Raw genomic sequence first — 25049 nt, 5'->3', positions numbered from 1 at the left:
TTCAGAAGCGAGAGACGAGCGCCTCATTTGGGGGATTGGTAAAAATCCAGCCTCTGGTCAGCTCGCAGCTTTTCATACGTTCCTAGATTCCAAGGCCGGGGGGACCCCGGAGATCTGATCCCCTGTAGACCACAGGCCAAGAAACTTCTCCACTGTCATTCCTAGAGCACCTGTCTATGGCCAGTGTCTAGACGTCAGCATGCAACTGTGCATGGGCATCTGTCCATGGGGCAAGGGTAAAACCCAGCTCAGCCTAGAGAGGCTGTTGTTGGTGAGCCCGTGCCTCCCGCCCCGCTCCCAGACAGTGCTACCAGCTGCCCTTAGCCAGGTTCTTCTGCAGGCGCCTGAGGCCTAACTGGCAACACCTGCTTTTCAAACAAATCAGCCCCTGTTCTGACAGCAGGCGGGCGCCTTCAAGCCATAATTCTCCGCAGAGCAACAGAGCAGCCCTGTGCTTCATCTGAATGGCACGAACTCTCCCTCTGAGCCAGTCGGCGGGCAAGCGCCTGATGGTAACGGACTCAGGCAACTAGCTCTGTGTCTGTGCACCAGGACACAGCACAGCACACGGGGCACGGGGTCGCTGCCCAGCATACAGTAACCGTGCTCCTTGCCAGCTGCCACATGGAGCCACGAGTCAGACGCAGGCTTTGTGCCGCTCCAGAATTCAGGCCCCGAACAGCTCATCTGCACAAGAAAAGCAGGAGTTGCCAGGGAATCAATGTGGCATCCCCAGAGACAGGTCTGTTGGCGCTAGCCCAGGAGGCTCTGCCCACAGCCACCACTCCTGCCTCCCGTGTGTGTACGCCCCACGGCCCGAACCCAGCTGGCTGTACTTGGCTGGCTTTGAAAGCGCCGTGCGGGAGAGCAGTGATGGCAGCGCGCATTTCCACTGGGGCTTGGCCTCCTGGCTTCAAGCTGGGAAAGGCTCTTGTTCCGTCAGTGATGGTGTGGCCTCTCCCCACCTGTTTCCCTGTCCTGAGTTGGAGATTTGCCCTGTGTAGATCAGGTCCTTTGGGCCGAGGCTATCCACCTCCAGCCGGGGCCCTGGGGCAGACACACGGCATTAGCTGCCCAGCTGTAATTGCTCCCAATAAAGCTGCAGGCTACGCTGAAAGTGCTGGGGAGCCTTTCCCTTTGCAGTCTCATAACACCAGCCCGGGGGGTGTAGCTGCACCCAGCCCAGTCTGCTAGAGACATTAGGCAGCCCTGTGGCTTAGCTGCCTTTGTAATAGCTCATTACTGCTCCTCTCCAGACTCAGGCAGCCCCGCTCCCACCCTGCTGTCCGTGGGGAAATCGCACGCAGCCTGCCTGGACCCCGCAGTGCAGTGTACAAACCTGCCCGCGTGGTCAGCAGGTCAGGGTTTGAACCATTGCCATCTGGGGGAAGGGAGGGTCTGAGTGGTGATGGTGGGGTGTGTGTATGGGTGGGGAGTGTCAGAGAATTGGGTGGAAATGAAAGAAAACCTTTGTATCTGATGTAAATAACAGGCTGCCTCTGCCAGCACTCCCTCCTTCTGGGCACAAGTCCAGCTCTGGCTTTACTAGGGCAGCAGAGACGCTTCTGTGAATCTGTTTAGGGGCCACCAATTATCCCAGATGACTCAACTTGGCTTCCATATTTTTCAGGCAGCTGCTAACTTGGTGCTCAAGTGCTGTCTGTATCACATGTTACCTGCTGTCAGAGCATGAGCAGGAAAGCTGCTGCCCGCTCTCTGTTCAGCTGTGGGCCAGATCTGGGTCCTGCTGAGAATCTCTCAGCACTGGAAGCAGGATGTGGGGGAGGAAAGCAATGGTGAATGCATGCACCATTAATGCCCGCTTTCCCTATACCCACTGGAGTGGAGGGGCAGGGCTCAGCTCAGTTGGAGGGGAAGGAAGAGCTTGCAGCTAAAGCACTGGACGGGCACTCAGGCCATCTGCGTTCAGTTTCTGGCATGGCCACAGACTCCCTGTGCGACCCCAGCCATGTCCCATTGATTTACCGCAGCTGAGGATCTGGCCCTTACTCTCTTCGTCCTGCAGCTCCCTGTCTGTACAACAAGGATACTAATCCAGCCTTCGTTTATTGCACGCTGCTAGGGGCAGGGTCTGTCTCTCACTATGTGTTTGTACAGCGCCTAGCACAGCAGAGCCCGGATCTCAGCTGGTGCCTTTGGGAGCTGCTGTGATAAGAAGGGGAAGGGAATTATCAGCCTCTGCTCTTGTGAACTGTGCCGCGGCCTCTTTAATGACTGCACGTCATCTGCAGGGCCTTGCCTTTCTGCCCCCTCAGACAGATTTGCATTCCTGCTCGGCTTCAGCCTGGCTGGAAATACCACAAACAAACAGCCTCCCCTTAGGCTTTGCCTTCGTCCCAGCACAGGCAAAAATAAGAGCTAACAAGAGCTCAGAAAACATGGGGGACTGGGACAGGTAACAACTTTTTCAAACCTCCAAAAGCGTGAGTGATTCAAGTTCCCTTTCAGCAAGGGGCTGGGGGGTGAGATTTGGAGCAGTTCTTATTTCATCTGGACCAGGTTTGCCTTATGCTAACCATGGCCAACATGGGCTGGGTATTGTAGGAGGACAAAGATCTGAATTGGCCAATTCCCAGCCTATGACTAGGAAGATATTTGGGGGTTTTTTACTCGATGCAAATGAATCATTTGGCATCAAATACTTTGATTCACAGGACTGGAACACGTGACTTTGCTGTTCCCTCATTCCAGAATTTCAGCTTAATGAACAGCAGCTCATCAGGGCAGATGCTGGGCTGTGACGGACAGCTCGGGAGAGATTAAAGCCAGTTACGGGTTATCCAGGGGGAGGCAGCAGTTGCTTACACAGGGCTCCACTGCTCAGCTCCACACTAGGTCTCCCTTTGATGTCATTCAGCTGTGCAGAAAGAGACCTGAGTTGGGGAACAAGAGCAGTCAGAACCATAGGATTTTTCTGAGCTCGCCTACAGGTGCTTCCTTTTTCTGCTGAGCTGTGGGAAACCTCGTATTGGTTCTGTCTGAAAATGCAAATCAGATCCTGTGTTTAACCCTGAAAGGTGGGAAACCCTCAGCGAGCCCAGGACAATTTCCTGGCTGCTTGCATGCCTTTCGTTCCAACCTAACTGTTACGTGCCCCCTGGAGCCCTTTCAAAAAAATGGATCTCCTAGAAGCATAAAGGATTGTAAATGCACCCGGCTTTTGAATCCTGCATGTAAAAATAAAACAAAAGCGGTGTCCTATTCTGGTTGACCTTTAAGTGAGCAGCCAAACGTGGTTTTTACGGCATCACCTGAAACGACACAAGCTGTCTAGCCCCGGAGAGATGCAGCCTCTTCCCAGTTCATTTGATGTACATATCGCTCCGTTTACGGTGAGGAGTGTTACAAAGTGCAGACAGAGAAGCTGAGAACATGACTGCGATGCAAACCCAGACTATTCCCGGGCAGGCTCCCTCCTCCCGTGTGGCTGAAATGCATCTGAGCCTGCCCACAACCAGCCCTGAAGAGCTGCTCTGCACCACCATGGAGCACACACGACCCCACCCCCCACAGCACATGGGTCCAGTCTCTGCACTGAGGGCCTCACTAGGAATCCAGAGCCCACATAAGGCTGCTCAGGTAAGCCCTTCATTGCCCAGACTCTTCTTTGGGGACAGCGTGGTCTAACAGCCAGGGCAGCGGAGTAAGCATCAGGAGACCTGGGTCCTGTTTCCAGCGTGGGGCTGGGTGACCTTGGACAAGTCACTTCCCTTCTCTGTGCCCACATTCTCCCTTTGTCTGGCCTGTCCGGTGAGATGGTAAATTCCTCTCTCTTTATCTGCATTTCTACAACACTTGTACACTGGGGAGCTGGTCTCTGTTGGTGTTTCGAGGTGTTACCACAATGCAAAGGATAGTAACATTAAGGATCTCAGTATTACCAGCAGTAGCTTGGTGCGGGATGCGTACCCACCTGTGTTCTGTAATCTGCCCCAGCGAGCCTCAAGCCAGAGAGGAAATTCTGCCTTGCACAGATTTGAAGACCGGTCCATTCATCCCATGCTACCAATGATGTAAGCAGCCTGTATGCTGTGCCCTGTGCGATACACCACAACTACTGCTATTCACTAAATAATTAAAGTTTTAAACTCAGTACTGCCTTTTACACATACATTATTAAATAGTTTTGGAGCGAACCAGACCTGTTTTTATTGCTCATTATCACTGCACCTCTGTTGGGTTTTTTACTGCACTGTCATAGCAAGACAACAGAGCATACTGTGTTTCCTTTGCTAAAGTCACACACGCAAAGGCAAACCCACAAAATGTGCACATACAGACTCTCTCAACACAGAAAAACAAATGCAAGGACATACACGCAGTGTTGCAAGGATTAATTAGTCTGAGTTTGTACAGAGAGAAATCTGCCCAGAAATACTGAGTGCCTCCTACACATAGTGCTATTAAGGCTGAGAGTCTCAAAGCCATGAAATGGGAGACAGTGTGGCCTAGTGGATAAAGCACTGGACTGGGGTTCAGGAGACTCGAATTCTAGTCCCCTCCCTCTGCCATTAACCTGCTGGGTGACCTTGGCCAAGTCACTTTCTTCCCAGTGCCTCAGTTTCCCCATGTGTAAAGTGATACCTTTCTTTGTAAAGCGCTTTGAAAGCCACTGATGAAAACTGTGACATAAGGGCTAGGTGTTAGTATTACTATTGTTAATGATTAGGACAGACAATTCCCATTCATTTTAAATGGGAATTTGGCATCAAAATCCCATACACAGATTTGCAAATTTCCTCTTCAATGTCCAGTGGGGAATGATCCTGCACTGGCAGGGAGATGGATAAGATGATCTACTAGATCCTTCCCTTTGCCGTATGCAGGGCCTGACTCTCCATTGTCCTGCCCCTTGGGTTGTCATTTGCACCTGTGCAACTGGGTGTGAAAAGCTACTAAATCAGAATGGAAGCACTTCACACCTGTTGTGCACCTGGTGCCAATGACTGGGCAAGGTGCAGGGCACTGGAGAATCTGGCTTTGTAGTTCATCCACACATAGTTGTGCAAACACACACAGCAGGGATTGCAACAGCGCCTGGCATGGAAGGACTTGGCAGAGGTGCGCAAGTTTCATCAGCAAAGAGAATTGTTTCTATTCCTCTTCTCCTAGGTCACTAGCATCATCAGGCAGGGCTCTGCATGCCAGCCTTTCCAAATGACATTCAGTCCTTTTGCTTCTGTCCTGTCTGAAGCAGTTTTCCTGCTGAAAACTGCCATGTTTCTTGTTAAACTGAAGCTCCTGAATTATGGGGGGCTGTTTGCTGTTTAATGGGAGTGTAATGGCGCAACTAATGAAATAGGCAGCCTGGAGTCGTGTTCCTATCCAGGCGAATGCCTTACCACTTCCATCCAGCAACAGCTACCCAACATCAGGCTTCTTAAATAAGTAATAAGCCAGGGTACCAGGATAAAGAGAGTGTCAGAGCTGAAGGCCAGACGAGATCATTACGATTGTCTAGTCTGATCCCCTGCGTAGCACAGGTTAGAGAGCCTCACCCAGTGATTCCTGCATCACATCTATTACTTGGCTGAACGAGCGCAGATCTTTCAGAGACGCATCCAATCTCGGTTTAAAGCGTTCAAGTGCTGGAGCACGAACCATTTCCCTAGGCAAGAGGCAACGGATCAGCAACATAACAACAGAAAATATCAAGCTGCTGCTGTCAGTCCACATGATGAGACACCCGCTAGTAATTCTTTCAGCAAGTTAACCACAAAGCTGGGGACTACCCACACACAAAGGTCTCTGGTGACTAACCACATTTGCCCACACAGGCATTCGGCAATGGACTTGTATCCACGTGAGGATGGCGCTCTGATGATCAGCGCTAACAAATTCAATCTGGCAATGCCGATAATAACGTCTTACTAAGAGCATTATATGGACCAACAAACCCAGCTTGCCAATTAGAGGCCACCAACCTGTGCAGGGGATTAATTTCCCAGTGAGCCATTCTTCACCAAAGTGCTTCCCTATTCCATTTAGAAATGTCTTAATCTTAGCACTTGATTTATGTGGCTATTTAAATCCAACCTCGTAATCAAGGAAGCGGTGCTAGATCCCGACGTGTTAGCATTCTCTGTGTGCTAGGTGGATGTTAGTGATTAGATCTTCTTTCCAAAGCCAGACGTTTAAAATTCATTGTTTTCTTGAATTTGCACAGGCTAATATGAAAATCTGAAGCGGGGGTGGGAAGAGAGAATCTGCAAATCCAAGAGGCTGGAGTGAGAACTATGGTATTAATTTAGGGTGACCAGATGTCCCGATTTTATAGGGACAGTCCCGATTTTTGGGTCTTTTTCTTATATAGGTTTCTATTACCCTCCCCCCCGCCCCGATTTTTCACATTTGCTGTCTGGTCATCCTATATTAATTCCAACCCTGGGAACTTGACATCACAAACCACCACTGCTGTGGTTCAGGATACCTCCACAACCCAGCAGATCATGGGAATCCATCCACGATCCTACATTTAGTGATGATTTAGAGAGCGAGAGCGAGAGAGAGAGAGAGAATGTGTGTGTGTACATTACTGGGGGTTTTATTCCAGTCTTCCCCTTGCTAAGAAGTAGTGTGGCCTAGTGAATAGGGCCTAGGAGTTCTATTCCACGCTCTGCCGCTGATCTACTACGACACCCTGGGCAAGGCACTTAGCCTGCAAGCTCTGTGTCCCCAGGACCGTCTCTCAGTCTGTGTCTGTACAACACCCAGCACAAGGAGGCCCTGATCTTGACTGAAGTCTCTAGGAGATGCTGAGTTTCCTGTTTGCTCACCGTGTTGCCAGCTATCGCGAGTCTCACAGTAATTTTCTCAAAGCCTTGGCTCCTAGAGTCATGTTATTACACAAGAATCTCAGATTTCATTTAAAAAAACCCTGAGTTTCTAGCCTTCCTGGTTGCAGAGAAAAGCTGGAGAATGTGACCCCTAAAGTTTCAAAAAACAGAAGGCTGTTTGGGGAGGCATAGCCTTCCCTACCCGGCCCTCCATACAGTTGCGCAACCCCGATGTGGCCCTCGGGCCAAAAACTTTTCCCACCCCTGATCTAATTGAATAAACACATCTGCAAACACTGCATTTATCGTCCAGCAAGCTTCATCCAAAGTATGTCTGATAGGACTATTTCCCCAGCCAGGGCTGCATTTTCAGTTTCAGACTTCACAACCAGCAATCAAAGATCACATCTGGGACATCACTCAAGTAGACCACAGATATCCTGGGAAGCCCTGAGCTCTTGCCAAAGATAATTCCAGAGATGATTATGGAGTTTATCATCATATGCACCTGTTACAGGTTACAAAGCGAGTAAAGCAGGTAAGTGCTGACTCGCTGGTTGAGAGTCACATTGGGAGTGTTGGTTTTAAGGATGGGGATTATGGGATTAGAACGGTTTTAACTGTCGGGGAAAATGTCAGAAATGGGAAAAGGGTTAGGTGTAGGGTCATGCAAGAGCATATTCAGTTTAATCCTTAAATACTGTCTCTCCCAAACACAGACCCTATTGCAGTGTCTGGTCTCCAGCGGCAGAACCATCTCCAGCCAGGGTTAATGGTTCTGTCTGGATTTCAGTCATAAGCCCCTCTTCTGGGTCTCTTTAGTTTGTGACCGTCGCTCCTTTCGTGGCCCACACTGAGGCTGCTGTGCATATGCACGGAATATAATGCAGCTCAAAACTGGTGCAAAGTTTTATGCCAACAGACAGGGGCAGGGGAAGGCTGGGCTGACTGGCTCAGAGCAGCATGGGCAGGAGAAAAAGAATCTTCTCGTTTTCTGGAACCCGGATGGGCTGCCAGTTAAAAAGCCTGCCATCCATGGCAGAATGGAGAAGAACAGGGGGAACAAACATGAAGACAAGGGAGACCAAGTGGGACACATTCGCTGAATCTTAAAATTTCCAGGACCCGTTTGATTGCTCAGAGTCAAGTCAGGCTTCCCCCCTGCCAAACCAGTTGATCCAACCCACCCCAGGGGCTTGCTTTCAACGGAGATGTGGAAAATAAACTGCAGGGCAGAATGAAGAAACTGCATTTACAGACCAGCATCTCCAAGTTCCCCGGACAGGCTCAGCTGGGATTGGAGCAGTGGCTGCCTGCGTTCCCTCCCCAGACAGTTGCTTATTCATTTCCTTGATCCCACTCTCTCTTTGTAATTCCTACACTGTAAGAGAGACACCATGCAAGGAAGCAACAGGGTTCAGGCCCCTGTAGCACCTCTTCAGCCTGCTGTCCAGGCTGTGCACCACCATGGCTGTGGATCTGCAGTGAGCAGCCACTCAGCTCTAGCTGTGGCACTCGGGGATCGTGCCAACGAAGCAAACTCATCCCGGAATCCCGTGAAGTTGTAACAGTCTGTGTCCCCTCTGCCCAGCGCTCCCAACCACTTGCTTCGGAGATGGTGTAGAAAGTGAGACACATCTGTGTCTGCGGGATTCTGATGTGTGTGCGCATATATGTAATTATACAGACGTATACGTCTGCACACCCACCAAAAAATCTGTGCGAACGTAAACTTCTGGCTGCGGCAGTGTATTTCTGCCCAGCAACGCAAACACTAGAGAGCAAGGAAGCCATGAAGGCAGCATTTGCACCTAACCCAGTACCAGTCTCCAAGCATTAGTCCTTTGCCATCCCGCTACAGAGCCCCAATACTTTACCGACTCTCCCATGCAGTCGCTTTGGCCCAGACCCTGAAAAAATCTGATCAGTTATACACAATACGTACTCTTAAAATTCAGATACACACAGAGATGATATTGAAGTTCACAGATAGCAGATGGTTCGTAGATATACTCAGGATATGCTGTACAAGGAAATCACAACGTCAGAGCTAGGTGTACTGCCATGTGATTTGGGTGCTACATCAGTTCACGTTCCGTTCATATTTTAAGATTACCTTCACAACCGGAGGGATAACATTTTATTTTTTTAATGAAAGCTTAAAGTCTAGGGTGTCTATCTGATGACAAATGTACTTCGTGACAACCACTATGACCTAGATAGAAATGGTTATGACTAACAGTATTCATCAATCAAAAATTAGCACATTAATAGACTGGAAACATAGATGCCTTAGATTTTGCTATAGTCAAGAAGTGAACCAGTTTTCAAATCCAAAAATTCCGAGCCAAAAAAATGGTTAGACTCACCAAACAATAATTCTGAAAGGGCCCGTTTTAAAATAATTACAACTCATAGCCCAGTTAACAGATTTACTGGCAAATTGCTCAGAAAAATCATCCTATTCCCTGAGGCGAAGTGCCGTAAGTTTTCCGAGGCTACACAACACTATCCACACAAGACACTTCGGATGCCGTGGACCTGTGTTAGCATGCAGGGGTGTGATGAATGAAATAGGATATACAGCTCGCCCTACCTGAATGGCTTCTGTGATGTGATGAGGCCAGTGTCAATCTTCCCCATAGCGTGATAAGGCAGAGAGTGAGCACCAATACCCATTTGCTCAAACTTCGTAGGTCTCTTTCACTCATTCTACCGAAAACAAACAGAAAGAGAGAGATGCAGAAAGAGAGAACTCCAGCAACGTGCAGCAGGCCAGGGGACGGGTCTGCGGAGAGAGGCGGGTTAGAGGCAGCAGCATGCTGACACACTGACATCTCTGCGGGGTGGCACTCGGTGCCCCAGAACACAGTGGAGACACATAGGATTGACGTTAGAACTGCTGCAAAAGACTAAGCCCTGCCCACGCTTTGTTCACGGGGTGCACACACACAATTGCACACAGAGCTTGGAAGGTATAATTATTCCCCTTTCACTAAACCCTCTCACCCACTTGGGTGCCTTCCACCAGCAACGCAGCCTCTGCACTTCCACTCTGGGAGCTGCCCTTGCTAGGGACAGAGACGGGAGTCCTGGAATTGCTCACTTGGGAGAGATGCCTGAATCTGACCAAATGCTTCTTTTTCACTCCTGCGCAGTGAGACAAGGGGCTCATTCTCCTGTTCAAGGGGGGATGCCCCTTCTCTGGCTTTCCCAGCTTCCGCGTTACCTTGGACTCTCTTCCCTCTTTAAAGACAGCAGCAGTGTGGAGGCGGCGAGAGGGAACCTACCTTCTTTGCTGGTGTTTAAGAGGACAGATTCTGCTTCTCGTTCTACCGGCCTAACCCCCACTGACTCCAATGGAGTTACTCTGGATTTACACCAGGGCAACTGGCACCACGGTTTGGCCTGATGCATTTTCATGCTTAGAAAACAGAGGGTAAAAAGGCACCTTGTCATTTCAGGTGAACACCCCCGCAGGGAACACGCCCACCCACCCACACACCAGCGTGTGCCGTTCAGAACTCACCCTTCTCACAGAGATCTGTTCAGATTTCTGAAAGCAATATTGTCTGTTCAAGCAAGAAGAGGTCGTGCCACTTACACAGTAGCACTGGCAGAGATATTTACCTCTTACTGGGGTTTCGCAGCCACTGCTTGTGCATCCACCAGTCTCCGATAGATCTGCTCCTTACAGAGAAGGGCAAACATCAGGGCATCTGAAAGCAGAGAGAGAAACAGCCACTTGAATAATGATACCATCTATGAGAGCTCCACCTGAGCAAATCAGAAAGAATCACAGCTCCTTGGGAGCAAGTTGACTTGGAATGACCCACAGCTGCAATTATCCAGGCATCGCAACCAGGAGGGCCCAGCATTCACACCCACACCCGGCCTCGCACACCCACGTCCTCTCTCACACCTTCACACCCACACATGCCCGCGTCCTCTTTCACACCCACACACGCCCGCGTCCTCTCTCACACCCACACCTCTCTGGTTCTGACCAGAAATCCCACCCTTCACCTGAGAAACCTTTCCCGATGAAAGTTTCATTGAAGCGGATATGTTTATGCAAAAAGTCTCAACAAATTGGCATTTTTCCAACAAAGAAAGTGTCATTAAAAAATTCCTGACCAGCTGTACTCATGACATAATACGCTGAACAAATTTCAGCCAAAGACCAAACCAGCCACCCAATCGAGAAAACAATCCTTTAAATAATTCAAGGGGACCCTTAAAAATCCCTTCAATAATCCAGTGGTCCTACTTCTGAGCTCATTTGTCCCAGTTTTAAACCCCACTGATTTCAGCGGAGCTATTCTTGATTTCACTGGTGTCAGTGTTATCAGAACCAGACCCAATATACACCCACACTATGCATGTAGAGCAGACACACTGATTCCGAGTATAAGTAAAGCGAGAGAGCAAACTAACAGTGATATTTTCATAGCATTGGCCTTCTTCAGACAGGAGCTGACCCCGATATTATCATTATGGTAGCACTGTGGATCAGGGCCCTGCTGCACGAGGCACGGTACATACACCTATTAGTAGACAGCTGCTGCTTTGAAGAGTTTGCATTCTAGGTAGAAAAGAGAGACAAAGGCTTGCAGAAGGAGCCATCATTCTCCCTGTTTTACAGATGGGGAAACTGAGGCACAGTGCAAGGACGTGACTTGCCCAAGCAGAGTGTGGACAAGCTGGGAACTGACCTCAGACCCGCTGAGTCCTAGTGCAGCATCTCAGCCACAGGACCCACCTTTCTTAGGAGCAGTTGCAGCATTCGCTTTGTAAGACCGCCACAAATAATAAATGATACGGACAGACAGACTTACACTGGTTTCCCCCAATGGTAAGGCATTGCCCTTACTAACCACCTGCTTATTGCCCTGATTACACAGTGAAACGAGGGACACGGGGAAAACGCACCGTGCTGGCAGAGACAAAGCTTTTATGGGCAGGTCTCCTGGGAACCTCAGCAGTGGCCTGGCAACACGAGGCACCCCCAGAGTGCAGACACCGCACCTGGACATTGCTACACAAGTTGCTGTTCGGATCTATGCACAACCTGCCCCGTTCTGTCTGGCAGCTCCCAGGCAGACTCAAGTAGCAGCCGAAACCCTGAATTTACACACTGCTGTCAAGTTCCATTGCTGGGAGGTGAATCATCACAACAAAGAGTATTTAAAATAATGCACTAATTCAGAGCCCTGTGAATGCGTACGCCAGCACGGGGGCTGAACCACAGCACCCCCCTGCTATCAATGCCCATAACAATACACTTAGCACGCAGAGGAGAGGAATCAGTCCTGGAGCTGGGCAAAGGACGAAGCACCTGCTCCACTCCGAAGTCAGATAATATCCGCACACCCAGCTCCCTGCCTCGGAGAGACCAGCTCTACAGGGAAGAGGGGAGCTCAGTCTTGCCCCTGGCACCTCTGCTGAGGCCTCCAATGGCGGTGATTAGCGCTGTTGGGGAGGAGAGGGGGTGGCTGTGTGATGCTGACACCTGTCCCTAGGTGCTACTGTAACCATTTCTACTATGGTAGACGCGCCAATGGAGGTCAGGGCCCGGTTGAGCCAGGCTCTGTGCAGAAATCTAGGGAGAGGCAGCCCTTGCCCCACGGGTCGACAAGACAGACAAGGAGCACAGGGGTCAAGGGACTGGCCCAAGGTCACACGTGGAGCCTGTGAGCGGCAGGAACTGAGCGCACGGCTCCTGTGTGCTGCTCCAGAGGGCCTCTCCCCCCCATGTAACCTGGTGCTGATTTTTAAAACAATTTCAAGGTTGTGGAATCTGGATTTGGGGGGGAATCTTTTTAATGTTTGTGCAGGAAACAAAAAAAATCACATCATGCTTCCAGGGACTGATCCGGCCCTCAGCACTGTGGTACCTGAGCACCCTCACGGGACTAGCTGAGAGCCGGCAATAACAACCGCTAAGACGCTGGGCTGAGCACTTCTGAAAGTCGTACCCCAGTTCACTTACAGCAGCTCTCGCACACTAGGGTTACCATATTTCAGCAAGCAAAAAAGAGGACGGGAGGAGCCCCGTCCTAGCCCCGCCCCCGTCCTGCCCTAGCCCCGCCCCTGCCCCTCCTACTTCCCGCCTCTCAGAACCCCCAACCCTCCCCCCGCTCCTTGTCCCCTGATTGCCCCCTCCTGGGACCCCCGCCCCTAACTGCCCCCCAGGACTCCACCCCCTACCTAAGCCTCCCTGCCTCTTGTCCCCTGACTGCCCCCTCCTGAGACCCTTCCCCCATCCTAACTGGCCCCCTAGGACCCTAACCCCTATCTGTACCCTGACTGCCCCAACCCTTATCCACACCCCCACCCCCAGACAGACTCCTGGGACTCCCACACCCCATCCAACCACTCCCCACCCCCTGACAGCCCCCCCAGAACTCCCGACCTATCTAAACCCCTCTGCTCCCTGTCCCGACTGCTCCAATCCCTCTCCCCACTCCTGCCCCCTGACAGCCCCGCCCCCAGAACTCCCAACCCCCCCCCCGCTCCTTGTCCCCTGACTGCCCCCTCCTGGGACCCCTGCTCCTAACTGCCCCCTAGGACCCCACCCCCTATCTAAGCCTCCCTGTTCCTTGTCCCCTAACTGCCCCCTCCTAAGACCCCACCCACCCTAACTGCCCCCCAGGACCCTACCCCCTCCCTGTACCCTGACTGCCCAAAACCTTATCCACCCCCCCAGAAAGCTCCCCCCCGAACTCCCGACCCCCCCCCCGTCTCTTGACTGCCCCCTCCAAAACCTCCCTGCCCCTTCTCCGACCCCCTGGCCCCCTTGTTGTTGGCCTTCGCCTAACGTCTCTGTGAACTTGCTCAGGAACGGCCTGAGCCGTTCGTCCCGGCAGGCTGGGCAGCGGGGGAGGAGGAGCTCCAGACTGCCGGAGGCGATCTGCGAATGCAGGGAGGGAGGGAGTGATCTCTGCTGCAGGGGAGAGGAGGGGGAAGCGGAGGAGGGGCTCTCTCTGGCTGTCGGAGCCCCATGTAAGTGGCACCATCTGGCCGGCTGCCCTGTTAGCTGCGCGCACTCTGCATGGGGCGGGGGGAAGTCCGGACATTTACAGATTCCCCCCGGACGCTATTTTTAGCTCAAAAAGCCGGACATGTCCGGGGGAATCCGGACGAATGGTAACCCTATCGCACACAGACGGGACCAGAACCTGAGTCTCCTGCTCCTAGCCAAGGGCCCTAGTTCGGGGGCCGCACTGTCTCCCAGTCCCCAGCCCCACAGCAATGGTGCTACAACCCCACCCCAATGTGCAGCACATGAAGGGGAGGTGTGCAAACATCGACGCACCCACTTCATGGAGCTGGTGCAGCTTCAGCACGCTGCAGGCTGTGCCCACAGAGCAGGGCAGGATGCGCTGGCCGGTGCAGAACATTCATGACACCTCCGTTCCTTGAGTGAAATTAAAAAAATAAATCAACATTTTACTTTCTGCAGCTTTAAATAGATCCCTCTTAACATGTATGGCCGTGAGGTGGGCATGGCTCAGGGACTCTGGCGCCGGAGCGAGGAGCAAGCAGCAATCAAGGTAACAGCCTCGATAGCGGAAAGCCCATTCTGCATCTGAAAGGTAAAATGACAACTTCATGGCCCTGTTTATTGCCTGCTGGGACCTGACAGGGTCCAGGGTAAATAACCACGTCCCCTGTAAAACTTCAGTGCCAAGCCAGGATTTATTACAGACAAGCTGGAGTCAGTAAATATTATCTGTGCTGATGCAGATGCTCATGAGCAGCTCCGGCTGACCTGACGCACAGCCAGGCAGCAACCGGCCCCGTCAGAACAGGCCGACGTGTCCCAGGCCAGGCAGCAACCGGCCCCGTCAGAACAGGCCGACGTGTCCCAGGCCAGGCAGCAACCGGCCCCGTCAGAACAGGCCGACGTGTCCCAGGCCAGGCAGCAACCGGCCCCGTCAGAACAGGCCGACGTGTCCCAGGGCCAGCAGGGAGCTGTACGCCGCGCGGGAGAGGCAGCCCCTGGCCCAAGCATCTTACATCTAAATAGACAAGACAGGCACAGATGGGAAGAGACTTGCCCAAAGTCATCCGCAGAGCTGGGAAGAAAAAACTCAGGTCTCCTAAGCTCCAGTCCCATGTCCTAAATGCGAACCAGCTATTACCTCTCTCCTGACAGCTAGGCAGGAGCCAGGAGTATAAGGAGAGTATAAGGAGTATAAGGAGTATAAGTGTATAAGGAGAACAGGGCCAGCTGTAGGAGCACCCAGATGCAGGGCCACAAGGCTGGAGGCTTTTAAAGCCAGACTGAGCAATGCATTGGAAAGCAGCAATACTCTGTAAGGAACATGCTTTTACCAGGAGATGAATTAAATGGCCCTAAAAGACCTTTCCCACTCTAGTTTCTATGATTGACAATCACGAAGCTGTGCCCAGTCTCTCCCTATCCAGACAGGACCCAGCCCCTTCTACACCCAGCTCTCCGCTGCTTGCCCTGTGCTCCAGCCACGTTTGCTCTGGCAGGATCCCGTGACGGGACAGCGGGGCTTCGTTAAAATTCCACCACCCCATCGCAGGGAAGCTGGAATCATCCCTGCCTATGACAGAGTCACTCTCGCTCCATCAACCGCAGACAGAGATGGCTAATCCCTGTGTCCCAGTACAATACCCCCGAAGGGGAAATCATAGGCCTTCGGAATAGCCTGGATTGCAGCCTGTGTCAGGTACTTGCAGAAAATGTACAGGGCGGGGGAGCACGGAGATGGGGGAGGGGAGAGACCATCCTAGGAATCCACCGATGGGTCCCCTTTTCCCCAGCCCCGATGTTAAATTGCACACACGGCCAGTTCACACATCCAGGTATTTTTCAGGAGCAAAGTCTCAGTATTTCCAGCAGAGGCACGTTAAGTTTGGTTGCCAGCTGGCGGGATTTCCCCACCGCCTGCCCTCCTGTTTGCAAACACGTGCGCCCCTGGTTCGCGGGGGCATCGCAGCCAAAGGGGGGGAGGGGGAGGTCTTGTGGAGCCCCTGCACTCCGCACTGAAAATACAGCACTTTGGCCTCTGCCAGGGGCAGGAGAGTGCTGGGGAGCTGAGGCTCTCTCCAGGAAAGGACATCCACCTCCTCACGTTAACAGTGTTGTCTGCAGGCCGTAAGAAGGGAGCAAACGCCACTGACCCATGGCACGCCATCCTAATCAGCTTGAAATTAATATTGGTTGCTAAGGAATGTCTGTTCCTTCCCCACTTCACAGAGACGCATGGTCACAATTGGCTGTGATCCCACACAGACGCATGAAGCAGGACTGCAAATCACAATGAAGAGCCAGCGGACAGACAAGGAAATCTGCTGCCTCTGTCGCTCCTGGCTGCTGAGAACCCAGGGAAATGACACAGACTCGAGAGGAAGGAATTTACGGGACATGCTTGGCGGACCAGCCCCTGACTGTACTCTGGGCTGCTGGCTGCCTGCCCATGTGGAATCCTGCCTGGCAGTGCCTTGTCAAGCACCTTCCTGTGTTGCCTCTTTTCTGCCATTTAATTACCTCACACATCTGTACTGGCCCTTGGCACTGCACCTCTGTGACTGCAAAGGGGAGCAGCGCTGTCTAGGGACTGGAGCAGGGGCTAGGAGTCAGGATTCCTGGGCACTATCCCTGGCGCCGCCACTGAGTTGGACAAGTCACCTACGTACTCCGTGCCTCAGTTTCCCCCGCTGTAAGACGAGGTGGGGGTTTGAGAGGCTCAGCTGGTTAGTGGCTATAGAGAGTTTTCCCTGCTGGAGCACCAAGTGCTGGCGTGATGTCCCATGAACATGCAGCAGCGTGGCACCATCCCCGGACGGCACGGCGGGTCTGCCTGGCAGTGTCAGTGCCCCAGTGAATGCTAACCCCTCCAGGAGTGCAGTGCCAGGAAGGGAGCGTGCTGCCCTGGCGCCATCGCCCCATTGCTTTGGGAAGTCGATCTAAAGAGTAACCCTTCTTCCTCCCCTCTTCCCCGGGATATTTCTTCCCCTCCATCACGTGTCCCCCTCCCCACCCTCCGCCCAGAAATCATGCACTGACACCATAGGAGCTCACACAGCTGTCACACACTGGCACTGCCAAGCAAGGGCCGTGCTCCCAGGGTCCAAACATCAGGGTGCACTGTGCCCATGGGCAGACTGAAGGGTACAGAATGGCAGATGGCCCCTCCAGCGCCACGTGGTGAATGTGCCAGGGATGGATCCAAGCAGTGGGCAGCTGTCCTTGTTCAGGCAGCTCAGCGCTTGGCCTGGCTGCTCCATTCTACCCCGTTTTATTCCCCCAGGCTCGGGCTGCAGATGCGATTCCTAGCAGCAGCTGGTTCTCTGATGCCACATGCCTGTCCCACCAGGCCGGCTGGCACTGGCTGGGTTTTTCATAAGCCAGGACACAGCTGTGTTGCAGTTGAGCATGCATCCCGCGATGCGCATCCCCACAGCGCTCCCTGGACAGCAATGAGGGAAGGTGTTGGCTCGTACCATGCAGCAGGGGCAGCATCTTGGAGCCAGTGCTCAATCCACTGTCAACACCTGCCTCCCTCCTTTTCACTGGAGTGCCCTTGGGAGTGGCGCTGGGAGTCAATATGCCTGAGATCTGTTCCTTGCTCTGACACTGCATCTCTTAAGTGCTCCGTGCCTCAGTATCCCTGCTGTAAAATGAAGGGGGGGCTGGTGAGGCTCAGATGGTTAGTGTCTACAGAGTGCCTGGCCTGCCAAATGCTCACGTCACCGCACACAGCAACAAGGATTGCCAAGCTCACCTCAACCTAACACGGGCAGCAGGGCGCGCTCGCCGTCATTTTGCGGTGCTGATGGTGGGCACTGAGGTAGAATAACTCTGAGCAGGCCAAGCTCGCTTTATGGCCATCTGAACCAGGGAACCGTGCCGAGGGCCAGCTGCTGTGGCTTCAGAGATTAACGAGGCTGGTGATCAACTGTCTCCGCTCTCCCAGCCCCTCTCACTGCCACCCCATGGGCTCTCCCTCCAGGTCTGACCTGGCCCCCCCAATTGTACTATCTGAGCACCTCACACTCTTTAAGATACTATCTTGATTTATCACTTCAAAAGTTTTTTTTCTCTTACTTAATTGGCCTCTCAGACTTGGTAAGACAACTCCCATCTGTTCATGCTCTCTGTATGTGTGTGTATATATATCTCCTCAATATATGGTTCACTCTATATGCATCCGAAGAAGTGGGTTGTAGCCCACGAAAGCTTATGCTCTAATAAATTTGTTAGTCTCTAAGGTGCCACAAGTACTCCTGTTATGCTTTAAGGTGTTTATCCTCAAGCTCTCCTGGAGGCAGGGCAGGGCTGCTATCCCCACTGGGCAGAGCGGCTGTCACTGCCCCACGGGGGTGAGGGCTACGGCTGAAGCAGGAACTGAACTCATCACCCTTCAGGCCCCTATGCAACAAACCTGCCCCCCTGCTCCGAGCCCGTCGGCTGGCGGAGAGCCCAGCACAGCCAGCCCACGCCGCCTGCATGAGCCTGGGCACCCTGGACTAGGCACCGCGGAGGCAGAAATTACCTAATGTCCACTTTCTTGCCCCAGAATAAAATGGGCCGGTGGGTTAGCTGTGAGGCGTGGCTAGCAGAGTCTAGAACCACCTCAGAGTGGGACTGTCCCTGCATGCTGTGGCGTCACACAGGAGAAGGAGAATAAAACCCAGCCCGTCCTGTGGCACCACAACTGGCTACTAGGCTGCAGTTCTGCCCTCGCCTGGCTCTCCGGGCGCGAACAGAGCTCTCTCCAGATTCCCTTATTTCCGGCAATTTCCACTCCCTCCCCTTTCCCACGCTCCCCACCCCTGTGAGCCCCATTCACAGCCCTTGTTCTGGCTGAAGTTCAACAAGACCCTGCAGAGCACATAGGAGGACAGTCTCTGGCCCCTAGCTTGTGAGCCCCATAGGGAAGGGGCCTTGCCTTCCTCGCTGTCTGTATGGCACCATGCCCAGCGATGGCATGTACCGAGACAACAAATGATAATGCATTAATGACACAAGCCAGCAGTGAGGAGAGGGAAACTGAGGCAGAGTTCAAGGGATGTGCCCAAGGTCACAGAGCGAGCCAGCATTAGCAGTCAGGGAGTTCTCACTCCCGCTCGCCTGCTCTAAGCAGCATCGCAGGCCACAGCTGAGAAAGAGACAATGCCACCTCCCCCACGGCCCACGGCTCTGCATGCGTTATCCTTATGGCCTGCTTGCGGGGAGAAGTGACCGTCTGCACGTCTCTGGCTGGCTGGTGCTGACAATACAAACATGATCTCATCGGACGGTTCACCATAGCGCACACCACTGAACTGCTCAGAAGGGCCGGGCATCACGCACTGACAGCAGCTGCCTCCACTCAGCGTCACAGCCAGCTTCTCTCCCCAGCAAAGAGGGGATGATTTATTTATTTCTCGCCGGGGAAAGATGGTCCGACTGCAAGAAGAACCCTTCAAACATTTATGGCGCTAACTCAGCAGGGAGGCGGGCTGCCCGCACTCGCTCTACTCACCTTATGGAAAATCCTGGGCAACAGCTCAGGTCTGACACAAACATTCCCTGAGCTCCTCTCTCTCCCTCTTTTCTATTTGACGGTGAAAGAAAAAAATATGGTCTCCCATCCCAAATGTGACAAACGCTGCCACTCAGACGGGACTCACAACGTGGGTTTTCAGTCTCTTTGTTGAAAGGATCCTTCCTATTGGGAAAGCAACTTCATGCCCAGGGTGCAGTTAATCTACCCATGCGTAATGGGGCTCCAGCCCTGCGAGCGAAACACCTTTTGGAGAGACGGGAATGGCAGCTCGGTTGCTACAATGTGCAGATCCCAATGGGTATTTGTAGCACAGCGCAGACTCACCCCTACGGCGCCTCCTGCTGGTCATCCTCGGGAATTAGCTCTTCGACCCAGGAGCGCCCTCTGCAGGCCGGTGATCCGCTTGCCGTTGGCCCCCCGTGTCCCTCCTAGGACCCCGGTGCCCTTATCTCAGGGTTCTGCCTCCTGCAGTACCCCACAGTCTTACTGGGTTTCCCCCAGGGGAACCCCCACATCACCTCAGTCATGGCTACTGCCAGTCTCTGTTTAGCCCCTGCGCCCTGGGGCGGACTGCAGTCTATCAGCCGCTCATCACAGGCAACAAGGGGTTTGGACTGGCTGCCTTTACCCACCCTCCAGCTGCCCCTCTGCCAGCCCAATACCTAGGTGGGCCTAGAACTAGGCCCTGCAGCCTGGGGAGTTGCTGGCCTAGGGCTTCCCAGCTCCTAAGGCCTTTCCCCAGCCCTGCCTTCCTCTAGGTCCCCTGAGTGAGTTCCCAACCAGCCAGACCTGTCTCCCTCTCCAGTCAGAGAGAGACTGCTCCCTCTGGCTTCCCTGGCCTTCTTATAAGGCCTAGTGGCTTAGTTTGGGGCATGGCCCCAGCTGCAGCCACTTCCCCCAGTCAGCCAGGGTTTTACCTTGCCCAGCCCCAGCCCTCTGCAGGGCTTTTCCAACCCCTCCAGGGCCGGAGCGGGTGCTCATCCCGCTACAGTATTATTAGGGGTATTCCTGGAGCTCTTCGAGGCCCCAGCTGAGACTGGGGACTCCTTGCGCTGGACACTGCCTGGAACGACAGACAGTCCATGCATGCCCTGTCGAGTTTACAGTCTCATCAGACCAGAGATACAAAGGGAGGGAGGAAAGGAAGGAATATTAGCCCCATTTTACAAGTGAGAAACTGAGCCATCAAAACAAGGGGGCAGGTTTTCACAGGAGCTCAGCACGGCGGGAAAACCTGGCAGTGAGTGTCACAAGGGGAGCTCTTCGTGCAACCTGCCCAGGGTCACACGGGAAACGTGGGGCAGAGCTGGGAACTGATCACAGATCTCCTGAATCCCAGCCCAGTGCCCTAAGTGCAAACTCATCCCTCCTTTTGGGAATCCTGGTGAGGATGAAACTTACAGCCAGGGGGCCAGGCCCAGGACTGGCCCCACATACAGTCATGCTGTGAAAAAACTGCCTCCGCAGCAAGAGGATTCCTCTGTCGAGTGAAAACCCATCGATACCTAGAACCTGCACAGCAGACGCAAGGTGAATGCCGAGCGGGTCCAGAATTCACAAAGAGCATTTCCGGTGGGGTTTGGGTAACGGGCAGAGATGAAGCAGAGCATTGCACCTGGGCGACACTGATTGCAGGACTGCAGCCCCGTCCCTCGGCTACCCTCAGAGCCCACGGCACAGCCTTGCTGCCTACCCAGCCCCATTCCACACTGCTGCCCACCATTCTCTGGGTGAAATACTCCATTGTCTTGGCCAGGTCTCCTGTCACCTTGTGCTCCTGAGAACAGTGCCAGAAGGGGCCCATTAGATTACCTACTCCGAGGCCCTGCATTATAATCTCTCTCTGCCAAGGGCCTTCTCCAGGAGGTGCTTTTCCAGCCACAATGTGAAAGTGTCAGTCACCAATCACCTCCCTGTGGATCCGACGCATGAGGAGGCAGCAGAGGGCTGGAGATACCATAGGGAGCAGACACAACCCCCACCCCGAGCGTTAGCAAGTTCGTACGGACTGTCATGAGCACAGAACCCCCCATGTTGCAGCTGCTGTTCATTCCCGAGACTCCCAGTTACTACATCACGGTCTCCCTCCTCTGCCTTGTGCACCCAAGGAGAGGACACCTGCAGAGCTCCTGAATTCAGCAGGTTTCTAAATGGATTTGGCATTTCTATTGCTAATAGGAATATTCACTGTTATGCTAAATAGGACAAAACCATAGCTGGAACAGGCCTCGTATTGCATTGTTCTCCATTAGAGTTCAACCAACTTCAGAAGCAGCTGGGACCAGCCACTGTTGGAGACAGGATAACGGGCTAGAGGGGCCTCTGCTTTGTTTCAGGAGAACACTTCATGTGTCTCTACACCTGGTTAGAGTACACCCGCCCCGCCAGTGAAGGTGGAACATGCCGGAGCGAGGGTGAATCTAGCTAGCAGGGGTAAACGATAGCAGTGTAGACTGGCGGCACAACTTTCAGCAGGGGCTAGTTCCCGGAGTATGTACCCAGGGGCCAAGCAGGCTTGCACTCATGCAGCTAGCCCAGCCAGTTTCCAATGGGAACCGTAGACACAGAAAACATCAACATTCTCGATGGAAGCCGAATGATTCGATGTGGTGTTTCAAACATGAATAGTTTTGTTCCGAATCAGCATCCCAGAATGTAAAATGTCTCCTTTAAAATGTCGATTCAAAATGACATTTTTCATCTGGAGTCTGCTGACCTGGAAAATGGAAACATTTTGTCAAAATTGGTATTTTCCCACAGAAAATTTGGATTTTGACAAACCCCATTTTTTCAGATGTGAAATTTTTTCAGGCAAAATATTTCACCCAGCTCTAATGATAACCCTTGGAGACAGTGAGCCCCGCCATTTACACCCTATGACGATGAAATATAGCCCAGTGGATTGTGTACTGGACTGGGAGTCAGGAGACCTCAGTTTACTTCCAGCTCCACCACTGCCTTGGGGGTTATCTTGGGCAAATCTCTTCCCCGCTCACCTTTAGACTGTGAGTTCTCTGGGCCAGGGGCTGCCTCTTACCAGGTGTACTTATGTCACCTAGCGCAAAGGGGCTCAGTTGCAGCGGGGGCCTTCAGGAACAACCATAATACACCTCTACCCGATATAACGCGACCCGATATAACACGAATTTGGATATAACGCGATAAAGCAGCGCTCCGGGGGGGCGGGGCTGTGTGCTCCGGCGGATCAAAGCAAGTTCAATATAACGCTGTTTCACCTATAATGCGGTAAGATTTTTTGGCTCCCAAGGACAGCGTTATATCGGGGTAGAGGTGTACAATTAATAACATAATTAACATCACAAGACAGGCCAGGACTGAACCCCTTCTTGTCCAAAAGCACAGAAACAAGAGTGCCTGTCTGCAGTCTCTGCTCTTCCCAAGAGCCCTGCGCAGTTCCCCTGGTTATTACGCTTCCTGCAACACACAGTGATTCGTATGCAGTGCCCTCTGTTCAATAAATGATTCAGCTGGAGCTCAAAGCTGCTCTCAGTGACGTGAGGCAGGGACTGTAATGTACACCTCGAACCACTCCCCACAATCACCGGCGAGCCAGCCACTGCCTTCTCCCGCTATGATTATTTCATTACAGCGCTGTGCACACAGGCAGAGTAAATATTTATGAGTGAGGCCGAAGCTGCCAGGGGAAAGGGTGAAATGAAAGACGGCTGGACGCCATGCACAGGGAATAATTCATGGGGTGGAAAGTGAACTCGACTGAGCTGGAGAAACAATGGGGTTAAATGATAAATAAGCAGTGGGAATTTCACAGGCATTTGCACATGGGGAGTCCAGTGGGACTGGGCAGCAGGGGTCAGGGATGCAGCAAGCCACATGGTCTATAAACTCAGGCTGAGCACAAATCAGAGATCTGGAGGCCTAAAGGACAAGTATGACCAACTCTTCTCTTAGCATCTCCTGGTTCCCGAGTAGGAAAGATGAGCCAGCCCAGGACAGCGGGGTGTAACCCGAGACAGCCTGGGACAGCCAGGCATGACACAGGATAGCTTCACTTGGCAGAACTCAGGACATGGGGTTGTTAGTGAGCAGGGTAGTTAACCACAGGAGCCATTTCCCAAGGGATGCAGCAGGTTGGAGTTTTTAAATCAAGACCAGATTTCTCTGTCTAGCTCAGACACGCTCGAGCTCACTCAGAAGCTACTGGACGCCCCGAAGGGATTATTGTGTGGAATTATCTGGCCCAGGTTAGGCAGGAGGTCAGATCAGATAACCATAATGGTCTCTTCTGGCCCTAAGTCTACAAGGGTACGTCTATACTTACCCGCTGGTTCGGCGGCAAGCAATCGATCTTCCGGGATCGATTTATCGCGTCTTGTCTAGGGTAACATGGAAGAATGGCACTGCGCGGGACGGGACAGCAGAGAGTGGCAGGGCATGGCTCAGGGTAACATGGGAGAATGGCATTGCGCGGGACGGGACAGCAGAGAGTGGCAGGGCATGGCCCAGGGTAACATGGAAGAATGGCATTGCGCGGGACGGGACAGCAGAGAGTGGCAGGGCATGGCCCAGGGTAACATGGAAGAATGGCATTGCGCGGGACGGGACAGCAGTGAGTGGCAGGGCCTGGCCCAGGGTAACATGGAAGAATGGCACTGCGTGGGACGAGACAGCAGAGAGTGGCAGGGCATGGCCCAGGGTAACATGGAAGAATGGCATTGCGCGGGACGGGACAGCAGAGAGTGGCAGGGCATGGCCCAGGGTAACATGGGAGAATGGCACTGCGCGGGACGGGACAGCAGAGAGTGGCAGGGCATGGCCCAGGGTAACATGGGAGAATGGCACTGCATGGGACGGGACAGCAGAGAATGGCAGGGCATGGCCCAGGGTAACATGGAAGAATGGCACTGCGCGGGACGGAACAGCACTCAATGGCAGGGCATGGCCCAGGGTAACATGGAAGAATGGCACTGCGCGGGACGGGACAGCAGAGAGTGGCAGGGCATGGCCCAGGGTAACATGGAAGAATGGCACTGCGCGGGACGGAACAGCACTCAATGGCAGGGCATGGCCCAGGGTAACATGGGAGAATGGCACTGCGCGGGACGGGACAGCAGAGAGTGGCAGGGCATGGCCCAGGGTAACATGGGAGAATGGCACTGCATGGGACGGGACAGCAGAGAGTGGCAGGGCATGGCCCAGGGTAACATGGAAGAATGGCATTGCGCGGGACGGGACAGCAGAGAGTGGCAGGGCATGGCCCAGGGTAACATGGGAGAATGGCACTGCATGGGACGGGACAGCAGAGAATGGCAGGGCATGGCTCAGGGTAACATGGAAGAATGGCATTGCGCGGGACGGGACAGCAGAGAGTGGCAGGGCATGGCCCAGGGTAACATGGAAGAATGGCACTGCGCGGGACGGGACAGCAGAGAGTGGCAGGGCATGGCCCAGGGTAACATGGAAGAATGGCACTGCATGGGATGGGACAGCAGAGAATGGCAGGGCCTGGCCCAGGGTAACATGGAAGAATGGCATTGCGCGGGACGGGACAGCAGAGAGTGGCAGGGCATGGCCCAGGGTAACATGGGAGAATGGCACTGCGCGGGACGGGACAGCAAAGAATGGCAGGGCATGGCCCAGGGTAACATGGGAGAATGGCACTGCATGGGACGGGATAGCAGAGAATGGCAGGGCCTGGCCCAGGGTAACATGGGAGAATGGCACTGCATGGGACGGGACAGCA

At 53.2% G+C, this 25049-nt stretch overlaps 1 protein-coding gene across 1 annotated transcript in view; it reads right to left on the bottom strand.

Moving 5' to 3' along the window:
* Positions 1-10462, bottom strand: part of TAFA3 (TAFA chemokine like family member 3) — a 36203-nt gene extending 25741 nt beyond the window's left edge. Inside the window, exons 1-2 of the mRNA XM_065403429.1 lie at positions 10428-10462; positions 9394-9509 (exon numbers count right to left, since the gene is read on the bottom strand). Of these exons, the coding sequence (XP_065259501.1) occupies positions 9394-9509; positions 10428-10462 (151 nt within the window). The remainder of the gene's footprint in view (positions 1-9393; positions 9510-10427) is intronic.
* Positions 10463-25049: the final 14587 nt, after the last annotated feature.

Source organism: Emys orbicularis, chromosome 4 (genome assembly GCF_028017835.1).
Source record: "Emys orbicularis isolate rEmyOrb1 chromosome 4, rEmyOrb1.hap1, whole genome shotgun sequence".
Lineage (NCBI taxonomy): Eukaryota > Metazoa > Chordata > Testudines > Emydidae > Emys > Emys orbicularis.
Note: the sequence above shows the minus strand (reverse complement) of the source record. Positions and strands in the feature narration are given on the sequence as shown.